This window comes from Saccopteryx leptura, chromosome 2 (genome assembly GCF_036850995.1).
Source record: "Saccopteryx leptura isolate mSacLep1 chromosome 2, mSacLep1_pri_phased_curated, whole genome shotgun sequence".
Lineage (NCBI taxonomy): Eukaryota > Metazoa > Chordata > Mammalia > Chiroptera > Emballonuridae > Saccopteryx > Saccopteryx leptura.
This window is the reverse complement of record NC_089504.1, coordinates 22,698,230-22,714,423: the sequence shown is the minus strand read 5'-3', so window position 1 is coordinate 22,714,423 and position 16,194 is coordinate 22,698,230. Positions and strand designations below refer to the sequence as shown.

Here is a 16,194-nt window from a genome sequence, read left to right as displayed (position 1 = left end):
ATTGTCACCGTAGGGCCGCGAGAGGGGCGGGGCAGAGCTCTCTTTCAGCGCTTGCGCAGACCGCGGGTTTCCAGGTCCAGGCAAAGGGGTGGTGGTAACTAAAACGGAGCGCCAGGGGTGGAGGGGGAGGCCCACTGCGTGCGCAGGCGCACTGAGCAACCTCCGGTTTAGAGCGCCTAGTCCCTGTAAACCTCGGGGCGGGGCCTTGGGGGCAGGGTCTGGGGCGGGAGGGAAGAACCGCCTCTCACTTGACGCTTGCTGCTGCTGCTGTCGCCACCGGTTCTGATCTCCGAAAGTCATGTTACCCAATACCGGGTAAGGGGATAAGGGCGTCGCGGGGGAAGACCGGGCCGCGTGGGCTGCGCCAGAGTGGATGGTCTGAGGGGCCCGGCGGCGGCGGCGGCAGGGTCAAAGAAGTTGCCCGCCACGCTGCGGAAAGCTGGCCGGCGCTGGACCAGAGGTCCTAGAATTGCGGTAACGCCTGAAAAGTAACCCAATGTTGTGTACTTCAGGGTGACAGCTATATAAAAACCTCCTCTACAGCTCAAAGATCCAAAGTGGGCTACCTGGCCGTCCGTCGGGCCGGCCCCATCTTGGGTTGAGCAGTAGCTGCGTGTCTTGCTGAAGGCAGTCAAGTTCTAGGTGAAAGGTCACCGGAACACTTTTGCACCTAATGAGTGTCCTCTTGTTCTGAACGCTCATTTCTGGAATAATAAAGTAGTGGAGTATTTAAAAAGTGATTCGCAAATTAGTAACAAATGAAAATAATCTGTAAAGTATGAGTATTTTTGTGTGTGTGGAGGTTTCACTTTAAAGAGATTTTTAATTGTAAGATACAGAACAAAATTTGCCATCTTAACCATTTTTAAGTGTATCACTCAGTAGTGTTAAGTATATTCTATTTGCTGTGCAACCAATCTTTAGAACTTTTTCAGTTTAGAAAACTTTATACCCATTCAACAATTCACCCCCCCAGTGCCTGGCAACCATCATTTTACCTTTTCTCTATAAAGTATGGGTATATTGAAGTGAGTGGCATGTCCATTATGTAATTTGTTTGAAGCATGCAAGCACATGCCCAAAAGACTTAAACAGCTCAAACGGGTGTCAAAAGTGAGTTTTGTCACCACTAACTTCCAGTCCTTGTGTTACTCTCTGGTATTTTTCCAGCTATTAAGTGCATTTATAAATCTGTTTTGTGTATCTCCCTAAACACACACACAGCACATTTTTAAAATTTTTATTGCCCTGGCCTGGTAGCTCAATTGGTTAGAGTGTCCTGATACGCCAAAGTTGTGAGTTTGATCCATATTCAGGGCACATACTAGAATCAACCAGTGAATGCATAAATAGTGGAACAACAAATCGATGTTTCTCTCTTTCCCTCTCTTTCTCACCCTCTTTAAAAATTAATAAAAATTTTGGCCCTGGCCGGTTGGCTCAGTGGTAGAGCGTCGGCCTGGTGTGCGGAAGTCCCAGGTTGAATTCCCGGCCAGGGCGCACAGAAGTGCCCATCTTCTTCTCCACCCCTCCCCCTCTCCTTCCTCTCTGTCTCTCTCTTCCCCTCCAGCAGCCAAGGCTCCATTGGAGCAAAGTTTGCCCGGGCGCTGAGGATGGCTCTGTGGCCTCTGCCTCAGGCGCTAGGATGGCTCAGGATGCAACAGAGCGATGCCCCAGAGGGGAAGAGCATCGCCCTCTGGTGGGCATGCCAGGTGGATCCCGGTCGGGCGCATGTGGGAGTCTGTCTGACTGCCTCCCCATTTCCAGCTTTGGAAAAATGAAAAAAAAAATTAATAAAAATTTATTAGATTTATTGGGGTAATATTGGTTAATAGATTATGTAGGTTTCAAGTGTACTATTTTATAATATACACTTTGTATATGGTATTGCATTGCATACACCACTTAATGGTAGCAAACTGTCTTTTGGGCCTTGCTGTTTTACCTAAATATGTCTTAGGCTACAGAGTTCCATACCTGTAGCTCTTCCCTTTTTGTGGTTACATAATATTTTATTGATGTACCATAATTTATTTAACCAGTTCCCTAGCACTGGATACCAGATCATTTCTAATTCTTTTTGTTGCTCCAACTTTGATGCAATGATTATTCATATATTCACCTTTTTGCACATATTTGAGTGTATCTATATGGTAAGTACCTAGAAGTGAGGCTGCTGGATCAAAGAATATATGAACATTAATTTTTTTCCTTTTTCAAGTGAGAGGAGGAGAGATAAAGAGACAGACTCCCACATGCACCCTGACCAGGATCCACCTGGCAACACCCCACCCCCACCCCATTGGGGCCATACTTGCAACCAAGCTATTTTTAGTGCCTGAGGCAGAAGTTCCACTGAGCCATCCTCAGCACTGGAAGCCATACACTGAACCATTAGAGCCATGGCTGGCAGAGGGGGAGATGGAGGGGGTAGAGAAATAATAATCACTTCTCCTGTGTGCCCTGACTGACCATTGAACCCGGGACGTCCTCACGTCAGGCTGATGTTCTACCACTGAGCCAACCAGCCAGGGCACACTTTAATTTTTGATAGCTATACTAATAGTCCTCTATAAAGGTTGTACACATCAGAAAGATAAATGAGATTTCCTAATCCAACCCGTTGGCAAATAGCAAAATGATTGATAATAAAAATGTTTGTTTTGGTAATAATCCGGAGAAAGAAATGTAATCTCATTGTAGTAAAACTTTGAATCACGAGTGAAGATGAGGACCTTTTATATGTTTAAGGCAGTAGTCTTCATCAAAGAGCACTTTTGAGCCCCATATGACATTTGAAAATGTCTGGAAACATTTTTTTTAAGATGTTATTTATTAATTTTAGAGAGATGAAAGAGTGCGAAAGGCAGGGGGCAGGAGCAGGATGCATCAATTCATACTTTCAGGCAAGCCTGAAGTTTTGAACCAGCAACCTCAGCTTTCCATGTAGACACTTTACCCACTGTGCCACCACAGGTCAGGCCTGGGAACATTTTTGATTACCACAGTTGAGGGGGGTGTTACTGGATCTAATGGATGGAGTCAGGGATGCTGGTAAACACCATATGATGCACAGAGTAGCCCCCTACTACAAAGAATTATCTAGTTCAGAATGTCAATAGTGCAGAGATCGAGAATTCTGATTTACAGCCATCTTTGTATCTTCTTGTTTGCCTGGCTTACACGACAAGATTTTTTATTTCTGATCTATTTTCAGAAATTTGTCCTGTGTCATATGTATAATAAATATTTCTTTCAGTTCTTTTTTCTGTCTTGACTTTGATTATACTATCATGCAAATATGTGTTTTTATTGAGTCAGAGTTATCAGTCTTTTAAGCTTGAGTGTTTTTGTGCAAACCTAAGGCCTTCTTAAATCGAGAAATTTTTTTTTTTTTTTTTTTTTATTTTTCTGAAGCTGGAAACGGGGAGAGACAGTCAGACAGACTCCCGCATGCGCCCGACCGGGATCCACTCGGCATGCCCACCAGGGGTGACCGCTCTGCCCACCAGGGGGCGATGCTCTGCCCATCCTGGGCGTCGCTATGTTGCGACCAGAGCCACTCCAGCACCTGAGGCAGAGGCCACAGAGCCATCCCCAGCACCCGGGCCATCTTTGCTCCAATGGAGCCTTAGCTGCGGGAGGGGAAGAGAGAGACAGAGAGGAAGGAGAGGGGGATGGGTGGAGAAGCAGATGGGCGCTTCTCCTGTGTGCCCTGGCCGGGAATCGAACCCAGGACCTCTGCACGCCAGGCCAACGCTCTACCACTGAGCCAACTGGCCAGGGCCGAGAATTTTTTTTTTTAATTGGTAAGTATTCATTTAGTATTTTTACGTTCTGGGGTTTTCTTTGGCTCTTTGATTTTTTCATCCACTTGAGATGAAATGCTATTTTGCATACTATTTTGGCATAGGAAGTGAGTTATGAAGCGTACTTCATTTTCGTTCAGTTGGCTGTCTATACAGTTGTCCCGGCACCATTGACTTACTAGTTACCATTTTCTTTCTGTTTGAAATTCTACCTCTATCATATATTGAATTCTTGTATGTATAGGGTCTGGTTATTGCCTTTTTAATTTTATTACTTTGGTGTGTCTCTTCATGTACCAATACCAAGCTATTTTAAATACTTTAAGTTTTTTAAAAAATGTTTTATTAATTTTTATAGAAAAGAGTGGGGGATGGGTAGCATGAAGTACCAACTCATAGTTGTTTCCCTTGGTTGCTTATCTTATGTTCCTTGACCTGGCAACCTCAGGGCTTCGAACTGGTGACCTCAGGATTGCAGGTTGCTGTTCTATCCGCTGTGCCACCACAGGTCTGGCTAAGTACTCTAGTGTAATATATTTAATATCTGGGAAGGCTAGTTTCTGCCTCATTTGGATTCTTTTTCCGAATTTTCCTGTTATTTTTAGATGTCTGTTTTCCCAAATGAACATTAGAATAGCTTGTATAGTTATATTTAAGTGGTTTTCTTTTGAAAAATAGTTTTACATTTTATCACCTTTATTCTGATTTCAGGTACTAGATAATTTTGGTAAATTGTAGTATAACTTATCTCTACATTAGCAAGTTTTAGCCATCTGTATACTGAGGAATTTGGGACCTTTCTTCTTCCCTCCCTTCCTTCCTCCTTCCTTCCTCCTCTTCCTTCTTTGTTTCCATCCTTCCATCAAGGTGTTAGGATTCCCACCCCCACTGCCCACCCGTGTTGTAATGCTTTAGAGCTGGAAGAGTATCTTAGTATAGACCCGGGTTCAGGTTAAGAGGAGAAGCTGCCTTTGCCTTTCTTTCAGCAATGCCTGAGACTGAATGAGAAGAAAAATGTCCTTTATCCTAGTGGGAATCCATCCAGCTAGACCAGAGGCAAAGAGATAGTGCTTTTTAAGCAATAGTGGGGACATGATAAATTTTGAATATGGGTAGATACTGAATGATATAAAGTAATTACTGTTAATTTTCTTAGTTGTAATAATGATATGGCTATGTAAAGATAAAGATGTGTATTTATAGGTGAAATTATATGACCTCTGAAATTTGCTTTCTGATAATCACTCAAAATTTTGATAGTTGTTGAATTGTTAAATAAATATGGGAGCTTATTATGCTATTTTCTTTATTTTTTAATATGTTTGAAAATGCCATAATAAAAATTTAATAGTGGTCATTAAGTGTCTTTGCACTGATTGTTTATTAGTTGCAAGGGAAAGAAAATAATTATACATTGGAGAAATCTGATAATACTGTGATTGGATGATCGAAATTAATATTACCAGTAAGTACAGGTGGACATTGTGTGCCTCTAGGTGTGATACACTATGGACATATATCTCATATTTTGACTGGGAATAAATAACCTGAATTTAATCATGAGGACATATCAGGTGAATCTAAAGTGAGAAGCATTCATTTTTAAAAATGAGTGGCACTGTATTCTTAAAAAAAAAACCCAATATCGTAAAAGACAAAGGAGGTTGTAAAAGTTCTAGATTAAAGAAGACTAAAAAGATATAACTAAATGCACTATCTGATCCTAAATTGAATCCTGTACCTGGAGAGCAAAAATTACTCTGCAGGGCATTATAGCATCAATTAACAAAACTAAAATATTGGCGATAAATTAGATAAAAGTAGTTATTGTATCACTGTTACAGTTACTGAAGTTGATAATTCTACAGTGGTTGTAAGAATAGGTCATGACCTATTCAACTTACATTTAAATAGTTCAGAAAAAATAAGATATACAGAAAGAGAAAGGGAAAGAGAGTTTGACCTGTGATGGTGCAGTGGATAAAGCTTCAACCTGGAACGCTGAGGTTGCCAGTTCGAAAACTTGGACTTTCCCAGTCAAGGCAGATATGGGAAGTAACTGCTATAAATTGATGCTTCCCACTTCTCCCCCTTCTTTCTCTTTCTAAAAATTAGTTTAGCCTCACCAGGCAGTGGCACAGTGGATAGAGCGTCGGACTGGGATGTGGAGGACTGAGGTTCGAGATCCTGAGGTCGCCAGCTTGAGCACGGGCACATCTGGTTTGAGCAAGGCTCACCGGCTTGAGCCCAAGGTCGCTGGCTGGAGCAAGGGGTTACTTGCTCTGCTGTAGCTCCCTGGTCAAGGCACATATGAGAAAGCAATCAATGAACATCTAAGGAACTGCAACAAAGAATTGATGTTTCTCATCTCTTTCCCTTCCTGTCTGTCTGTCTCTGTCACAAAATAAATAAATAAAAATAAAAATTAATTTTTTAAAAATGTATATAGAGAAGGAGCATAAATGCTAAACCATTTGAATAAAATGTTAATATATGAATCTGAGCAGAATATATGTATTCTTTATACTATTTTTCTCACAACTTTACAAAGATTGACCTGGGAAAAAAGCCAGCAAGAGATGTGTAATACTTTTCTGTAGAAACTTACACAGTTTATTGACATACACTTAAGAAAATTTAGTGAGTGACAGTATGTACTCAGTGTCTAAAGATGTAAGTTCTTTCCAATTAAAATTATAGATTCAATTTAATTTCTCTCAATATTCCAATTGATTTTGCTAATGCAATTAGTTGATTCTAAAATTTATGTGGAGACAACAATATTGATTACAAGAGGGAAAGGAGGGTGGAGGAGGTAGAAAATAAATGGTGATGGAAGCAGACTTGACTTGGGGTGGTGAACACACAATACAACGTACAGATGATGCATTATAGAATTGTATACAAAAACCTATATGCTTTTATTAACCGATGTCACTCCATTAAATTCAATTAAAAATAGTAAAATATATTTGGAAAAGTGAAGATTCAAGTATAGCCAAGGAACTCTTGAAGAACAACAAATTGGAAATATTTGTCTTATCATTTATCAGGACTAATAAAGCTGTTATCATTAAGAGACTGCGATTCTAGTGGGCCAGTGGAACAGAAAATAAAACCTAAGTACAGATCTATATATTTATGAAGACTCAGTCTCTACCAAAGCTGGTGTTGAAGATCTGTGGGAAAGATCGGCTTTTCAGATTAGAACAGTTGGTTTTTCGTCTGGGGGAAAAATGCAGCTGGATCCCTACCTCAATTCGTATAAAAATTCTAGGTAGATTAAAGATGAAAATTTAAAAGGTAAACTATAAAACTTTTGAAAAACAGCAGTGAGTTTTGATTTTTTTTTTTTAATTCAGTGAGAGAAGGGGGGCAGACTCCTGCATGTGCCCTGACCGGGATCCACCAGGCAAGCCCACTAGGGGGCGATGCTCTGCCCCTCTGGGGCATTGCTCCTTTGCTTGGCAAATGAGCTCTTCTTAGCTCCTGAGGTGGAGGCCATGGAGCCATCCTCAGCGTCTGGGGCAACTCACTCCAATTGAGCCATGGCTGCAGGAGGGGGGGAGAGAAAGAAATGAGAGGGAAAGGGTTGAGAAGCAGATGGACGCTTCTCCTGTGTGCCCTAACTGGGAATTGAACTCAGGATATCCACATGTGGGCCGACTCTCTACCACTGAGCCAACCGATCAGGGACGATGATTTGTTATTATTCAAAGTTCTTTGGGTTGAGTGGGTTCTTCTGCTCTACATACTATAAGTTGAGGTCATTCATATGGCTACATTTAGCTGGATCCTTGGCTGGGGCCCAGATGTCCTGAATGGCCTTGCACCCTGCAGGTCCTTTCTCATATGGCCTCTCGTTATTTAGTAATCTGTTCCTGTACTTCACATCGTGGCATCTGGCTTCCAAGACAGAGAAAGTAGAAGCTGCCAGTCATCTATAGCATGGGCTTGGAAATCCCAGAATATCACTTCTGTCACATTCTGCTTCTCTACAAGAAGGTCATAAGGCTAACGCAGACTCAAGGGTAAGGGGAAATATGCTGCTCTTGATGGAAGCAATGCCCCAGGATTTATGGCCATGTTTAATCTATAACAATGTACTATAACCCCACAGTTTCAGCAATAAATATATATACCCTGGAGAAACTTGCACATGTGCCTGGAAGAAGTGTACAAGAATATTTACAGCATCATTGTTGATAATACAGACAAAATAAAACTGAAAACCACCCCCAAAGTCCATAAAAATAGAATAAATAAAATAAGTTATGCTATATTCATATATGGAATATTATATATTAAAATGTAGCTATTTGCTCCAACATGGTTAAATGTCCAATATTTTGTGAAAGAAATATGAATAACATTTACTGTATGAATCTATTATATAAAGTTCAAAGTTAGGCAGAAGTTGGTGTGTTGTCTAGACCATGGTTAGACAAAACGTTTTCTGTAAAGGGTCAGATAGTAAATATTTTAGACTGTGAGCAAGAGGCAAAATTGGAGCTATTATATAGGTATAAGAGATGTATATACATGAAATGTATGTATATATCAAGAGAAAACCAATTTCCATTATATTTTTTATTGGTGAAATTCAAAATAATTGAGTACAATTTATTTTTGTAATACAGATCTACTAATTGAAAGAATGAAATTATTTTTGGAGGGAAGGGGGAGAGTATAGCAGTTTCATAGGGCTACCATAACAAATTACCACAAAGTACTCTGAGTGGCTTAAAACAGAAGTTAATTCACAATTCTGAAGGCCAGAAGTCAAGTCAAGGAGTCACCAGGGCCATGAACCCTCTGAAATTGTGGTTGGATTCCTTCCTTGCTTCTTTCTAGCTTCTGGTGATCGTTGCTGGCAATCCTTAGTTTAGTTTACAACTGCATCGCTCCAATCTCACATCTGTCATCACATGGTATTCTCTCTGTGTGTCTATCTTTACATAATTTTCCCTGCTCTTATAAAGACACCGGTCATATTGGACTAAGGGACCACCCTATCTGGTACGACCTCATCTATACTAGTTACATCAGCAATAACTGTTTCCAAATAGGGTCACATTCTGACATATTGGAGGTTAGGACTTTAACATATCCTTTTTTTTTTTTTTCATTTTTCTGAAGCTGGAAACAGGGAGAGACAGTCAGACAGACTCCCGCATGCGCCCGACCGGGATCCACCCGGCACGCCCACCATGGGGCGACGCTCTGCCCACCAAGGGGCGATGCTCTGCCCCTCCGGGGCGTCGCCATGTTGCGACCAGAGCCACTCTAGCACCTGAGGCAGCGGCCACAGAGCCATCCCCAGCGCCCGGGCCATCTTTGCTCCAATGGAGCCTTGGCTGCGGGAGGGGAAGAGAGAGAAAGAGAGGAAAGCGTGGTGGAGGGGTGGAGAAGCAAATGGGCGCTTCTCCTGTGTGCCCTGGCCGGGAATCGAACCCGGGTCCTCCGCACGCTAGGCCGACGCTCTACCGCTGAGCCAACCGGCCAGGGCTTTTTTTTTTTTTTTTACAGAGACAGAGAGAGAGTCAGAGTGAGGGATAGACAGGGACAGACAGACAGGAACGGAGAGATGAGAAGCATCAATCATTAGTTTTTCGTTGTGCATTGCGACACCTTAGTTGTTCATTGATTGCGTTCTCATATGTGCCTTGACCGTGGGCCTTCAGCAGACCGAATAACCCCTTGCTTGAGCCAGCGACCTTGGGTCCAAGCTGGCGAGCTTTTTGCTCAAGCCAGATGAGCCCTTGCTCAAACTGGCAACCTCGGGGTCTCGAACCTGGATCTTCCGCATCCCAGTCTGATGCTCTATCCACTGCGCCACCGCCTGGTCAGGCAACATATCCTTTCTTTCTTTTTTTTTTTTTTTTTGTATTTTTCTGAAGCTGGAAACGGGGAGAGACAGTCAGACAGACTCCCGCATGCGCCCTACCGGGATCCACCCGGCACGCCCACCAGGGGCGAAGCTCTGCCCACCAGGGGGCGATGCTCTGCCCCTCTGGGGCGTCGCTCCGCCGCGACCAGAGCCACTCCAGAGCCTGGGGCAGAGGCCAAGGAGCCATCCCCAGCGCCCAGGCCATCCTTGCTCCAATGGAGCCTTGGCTGCGGGAGGGGAAGAGAGAGACAGAGAGGAAGGAGGGGGGGGGGTGGAGAAGCAAATGGGCGCCTCTCCCATGTGCCCTGGCCGGGAATCGAACCTGGGTCCCCCGCACGCCAGGCCGATGCTCTACCACTGAGCCAACCGGCCAGGGCCAACATATCCTTTTGATAGATAGAATTTAATCCATAACAAGGAGATAAAGTTTCACTTAATTAGGGCTCAAATTAGTGGTCCTTAGCATCAAATTGATCATAAATGTTCATCTGTAAAAAATCATTCTTATCTCAGAGTATACACAAATAAATGGATAGATTAGGCTCCTGGCTTAGATGTAGATATGTAAGTATTAGGAATAATAATAACAATAGTAAAAGGGAATTAGTAATATTTAAAGTAGTTATTAGGTTCATTGTGCAGAAACTTTAATTTTTTGTGGTCCCATTTGTTTATTTTTGCTTTGAAACCATCAGTGAAATAAAAGGCAACCTACCGAATGGGAGAAGATACGTACTTGAAAATGATATATTCAATAAGGGGTTAATATCCAAAATATATAAGGAACTTATACAACTCAACATCAAAAAGAAAACAATTTGATTAAAAATAGGCAGAGGATCTGAATAAACATTTCTTCAAAAAGACATACAAATGGCTAACAGACACATGAAAAAAAGCTTGACATCACTAGTCATTAGAAAAGTGTAAATCCAAACCACAAGATTTCACCTCACATCTGTCAGAATGGCTGTTATCAAAAAGGCAACAAATAACAAGTGGTGAGGATGTGAAGAAAAGGGAATCCTTGTGTGCTGTTCATGGGGTTGTAAATTGGTGTAGTCACTGTGGAAAATAATACGGAGGTTCCTTAAAAAATTAAAAATACTCTGGCCAGTTGCCTCGGCGGTAGAACGTTGGCCCTTTGTGTGGAATCCTGGGTTGTTGTTGTTTTTGTTTTGTTTTGTTTTTTCATTTTTTTTTTTTTCATTTTTCTGAAGCTGGAAACAGGGAGAGACAGTCAGACAGACTCCCGCATGCGCCCGACCGGGATCCACCCGGCACGCCCACCAGGGGCGACGCTCTGCCCACCAGGGGGCGATGCTCTGCCCATCCTGGGCGTCGCCATGTTGCGACCAGAGCCACTCCAGCGCCTGAGACAGAGGCCACAGAGCCATCCCCAGCGCCCGGGCCATCTTTGCTCCAATGGAGCCTTGGCTGCGGGAGGGGAAGAGAGAGACAGAGAGGAAAGCGCGGCGGAGGGGTGGAGAAGCAAATGGGCGCTTCTCCTGTATGCCCTGGCCGGGAATCGAACCCGGGTCCTCCGCACGCTAGGCCGACGCTCTACCGCTGAGCCAACCGGCCAGGGCGGAATCCTGGGTTTGATTCCAGGTCAGGGCACACAAGAGAGAAACCCCTGTCTGCTTCTCAACCCCTCCCCCTCTCACTTCTTTTTCTTCTCCTCCTGCAGGCCTGGCTCGATTGAAGCGAGTTGGCCTCGGGGGCTGAGGATGGCTCCATGGCCTTTGCCTCAGGTGCTAAAGAATGGTCCTGGCTGCAAAGGAGCGAGGGCCCCAGATGGGCAGAACATTGCCCCCTAGTGGGCATGCCTGGTGGATCCCGGTTGGGGCACATGTGGGAGTCTCTCTGCCTCCCTTCCTCTCACTGAATAAAAAAAATAGTTTTTACTGTAATTTAAAAACTATGCTGAATGTTTAATTCACAATCAAACAAAACTTGAAATTCACAATCTAACTGAGGAAAAAAGTGAGGGGCCTGGCTAATACATAGATGATAATGATGGAAAATGGTTAAGTATAAACTGATGATTGCCGGGGGGGGGGGGGGGGGGGGGGGGGGGGCGAAAAAGTGAAGAGGATTAGGAAGTACAAACGTGAACTCTTTGCCAGCCTTCTGGGTTTAACAGCCTTATTGAGATGTCATTTACCATACAATTCATCCATTTAAAGTATACAATTCAGTGGCTTTTAGTATATTCACACTGTTGTGCAACCCTCATGCAATCATTTTCAAAACCTTTTACCACCCATAAAGAAATCCCTCACCCTGCACCTGTTAGCCCACACAGATCCCCCCACCCCAGCCCCAGGTAGGCAACCACTAATCTTTGTATCTGTAGATTTATTTGTCTATTTTGATACAGCATATAAATGGAATCATACAGTTGTGGTCTTTTACGATAAGGTTTTTTTTACTTAGCATAATGTTCTCAAGGTTCATTTATGTTGTAGCATGGATTAGTACTTTGTTTATTTTTATTGCTAAATATATTCCACTCTGGATATACCAGATTTTATTTGTCCATTTATCAGTTGATAGACATTACATTATTTCTACTCTGTCTTTTATGAACAATGGTAGGCCTCCATTGAACAATTAATTGGCTTTTAGATAATTTTTAAGTGGTATGTATTCATTGCACAAAATTTGAAAAATGCCAAAGATTATAAAGAATATGATAAAATTTATTCATAATCCCACCACTCAAAACTAACTTCAGTAATGCTTTTTGTGTGTGTGTGGAAATACAATATATATATAGTTTATTAACTCCTCATTTCTCCTGAAGATTTTATTTCACTTGAGCAGATATTGTTTGCCAAATCACTCCAAGACTGGCCCACTGTAGTTGTAATAAGTAATTTAGAAATCATTGTGCAGGGGGAGTACTGTGGACTTATACGGCAATCAGATGGGGAGGAAGAAGGGTTTAGAAAAACTTTCACAGAGAAAGAAATGTATATTGCAGAACTTTGCGTATGTTTCCTATACTGGTAATTAAATAGAATATTGAGGTTTCTAAAGTCACATTTGTTCTGTTGTAGGAAGCTAGCAGGATGTACACTTTTCATCACGGGTGCAAGCCGTGGCATTGGCAAAGCTATCGCATTGAAAGCAGCAAAGGATGGAGCCAATATTGTCATTGCTGCGAAGACCACACAGACACACCCCAAACTGCCAGGCACAATCTATACTGCTGCTGATGAAAGTGAGTGTGATCATGCCATTTCATGAAATGTCCTCACCATGGTTTCAATACATAAGGAATTTGCTGGAGAGTTTAATTATAGCTATTTGAAAGCTACCCTAAATAATTTTATTAGCTTAAAGAAGTGATTGGGACCTGTTTTTGTCCCCAGCACTTTTGAGTGATGTGAGAGATTGGCATTAAAAATCATGTCTTTGCCTGACCTGTGGTGGTGCAGTGGATAAAACGTCAACCTGGAATGCTGAGGTTGCCAATTTGAAACCCTGCACTTGTCTGGTCAAGGCGCATATGGGAGTTGATGCTTCCTGCTCTTCCCCCCTTTCTTTCTCTCTCTCATTCTCACTCTCTCTCCTCTCTAAAATGAATAAATAAATAATAAATAAATTTTAAAAAATCAATCATAAACAAAATCATATATTACCAGGACAGTGGTTCTTGGATCTGAGCCGAGAATGGGAGAGGGGCAGAAGCGAGGAGAGAGTTTGACAGGTGGATGATGTAACACTGAAAAAGCTCTCCATGTTATTTATTCTCAGCATCATTTGCAAGTCATTATTTGAACACTTTTGGTTAATAATTGTCAAGTGAGTATATTCAAGGCATTGTATTAGGCACAGTACCAGGAGGGAGGGCTTAAAAATTCAACTTCAGTTGATATTGCTGGTTGTGTTAGTTATGTTAATAGCACGTGGTTATGTTAGGGGAATGCATATGAAGTATTGATGAATGAAGTGATGTCTGGGGTTTGTTTTAAAATATACCAGCAAAAAAAAAAAAAATTAGGATTGGACATAGATACATTAAACTGGCTAAACATAAACAATCATTGAAAATAGGTGATAGATTTGTGGTAGTTCATTATACTAGTATTTATATTTTTTGAAATTTTTTATAATAAAGATTTTTTAAAAATTATCTTTCTTTTTTTTTTGCTTTTTAATAGAATTTTTAAAAATTACCTTCCTCTTGGCCCTGGCCGGTTGGCTCAGCGGTAGAGCGTTGGCCTGGCGTGCGGAGGACCCGGGTTCGATTCCCGGCCAGGGCACACAGGAGAAGCGCCCATTTGCTTCTCCACCCCCCCCTCCTTCCTCTCTGTCTCTCTCTTCCCCTCCCGCAGCCAAGGCTCCATTGGAGCAAAGATGGCCCGGGCGCTGGGGATGGCTCCTTGGCCTCTGCCCCAGGCGCTAGAGTGGCTCTGGTCGCAACATGGCGATGCCCAGGATGGGCAGAGCATCGCCCCCTGGTGGGCATGCCGGGTGGATCCTGGTCGGGCGCATGTGGAAGTCTGTCTGACTGTCTCTCCCCATTTCCAGCTTCAGAAAAAAAAAAAAATTACCTTCCTCTTTTTTTTTTTTTTGTTTTTTTTTTTTTTTTTGTTTTTTTTTTTTTCATTTTTTTTTTTTTTTTCTGAAGCTGGAAATGGGGAGAGACAGTCAGACAGACTTCCACATGCGCCCGACCAGGATCCACCCGGCATGCCCACCAGGGGGCGAAGCTCTGCCCACCAGGGGGCGATGCTCTGCCCATCCTGGGCGTCGCCATGTTGCGACCAGAGCCACTCTAGCGCCTGGGGCAGAGGCCACAGAGTCATCCCCAGCACCCGGGCCATCTTTGCTCCAATGGAGCCTTGGCTGCGGGAGGGGAAGAGAGAGACAGAGAGGAAAGTGCGGCGGAGGGGTGGAGAAGCAAATGGGCGCTTCTCCTGTGTGCCCTGGCCGGGAATCGAACCCGGGTCCTCCGCACGCTAGGCCGACGGTCTCTTTTTGTTTTTTAATGGAGTTGGCCTAGCTAGTCTGAACCTGGGTATGGTTTAGTCAAGATGTCCAACTAGCCCTGGCCAGTTGGCGCAGTGGTAGAGTGTCGGCCTGGCGTGCGGGAGTCCCGGGTTCGATTCCCGGCCAGGGCACACAGGAGAAGCGCTCATCTGCTTCTCCACCCCTCCCCCTCTCCTTCCTCTCTGTCTCTCTCTTCCCCTCCTGCAGCCAAGGCTCCATTGGAGCAAAGCTGGCCCAGGCGCTGAGGATGACTGTGGCCTCTGCCTCAGGCGCTTGAATGGCTCTGATTGCAGCAGAGTGATGCCCCAAGATGTGCAGAGCATTGCCCCCTGGTGGGCATGCCAGGTGGATCCCGGTCGGGCGCATGCGGGAGTCTGTCTGACTGCCTCCCCGTTTCCAACTTCAGGGAAAAAAAAAAAAAAAAAGATGTCCAACTATATAGGGTACAGTCACAAGTAATTATAAGATGTAGTTATTTATATTGATTTTCTTAAATAGGGTACTTATTTCTTTTGACTTTTGTATCAGACTGAAAGGTTTAATTTTTTTTATTTTTTTTTTAGTGAGAGGATGGGAAAGAGGCAACAGACTCCTGCATGCACCCTGACCAGGATCCACCTGGCAAGCCCACTAGGGGGCGATGCTCTGCCAACCTGGGGCCCTTGCTCTGTTGCAACTGGAGCTGTTTTTTAGCACCTGAGGTGAAGGCCAGGGAGCCGTCCTCAGCACCCAGAACCAACTCGCTCCAACTGAGCCGTGGCTGTAGGAGGGGAGGAGAAGAGAGAGAGAAAGAGAGAGAAGCAAGAGAGGGAGAGGGGTGGAGAAGCAGATGGGTGCTTCTCCTGTGTGCCCTGATTGGGAATCGAACCCAGAACTTCCACACGCTGGGCCAACGCTCTACCGCTGAGCCAACCAGCCAGGGCCGAAAGGTTTAATATTTGAATATTTGAATGCTTTAATACTTTTTCTTGTTTATCCTTTGTAGTTGAAGCCATTGGAGGGAAGGCCTTGCCATGTATTGTGGATGTGAGAGATGAACAGCAAATCAGTAATGCAGTGGAGAAAGCCGTTGAGAAATTTGGAGGTAGTTCCTTAAATTTGAAATGATTATTGAGTATTGATAAAAATATAGGTGTAACTATAATTTTAATTAAATTTAAGACATTTTCTGAGTCATTGGGGTATAACCAGAAATGAATATTTGCTCATATAGAAATGTAGTTTAAAACTATCTGATGAATTTTTTTGAATTAGTAAAAATTATTTTGAATAATATAAAAAAACCTACCATTCAATATAAAGATAGGACCTTGACAGATAGTGGCATACATCTAACCAAACTCATTCCCCAGATTCCGTTCTCCTGCCTCTCTCCAGTTATATAACCGTATGTTATATGTGGGGGGATTAGATGGAAGGTGCAGAAATAGTTGTTGTCCTAGATTTATTTTATTTTATGAGTGACTTACCCAGACAAACTGGATAAGTCTT

The 16,194-nt window shown here is 43.2% G+C and overlaps 1 protein-coding gene across 1 annotated transcript in view; it reads left to right on the top strand.

Moving 5' to 3' along the window:
• Positions 1 to 157: 157 nt before the first annotated feature.
• Positions 158 to 16,194, top strand: part of HSDL2 (hydroxysteroid dehydrogenase like 2) — a 55,744-nt gene continuing 39,707 nt past the window's right edge. Inside the window, exons 1-3 of the mRNA XM_066367453.1 lie at positions 158 to 315; positions 12,765 to 12,928; positions 15,689 to 15,787. Coding sequence (XP_066223550.1) covers positions 299 to 315; positions 12,765 to 12,928; positions 15,689 to 15,787 — 280 coding nt within the window. The 5' untranslated portion in view covers positions 158 to 298. The remainder of the gene's footprint in view (positions 316 to 12,764; positions 12,929 to 15,688; positions 15,788 to 16,194) is intronic.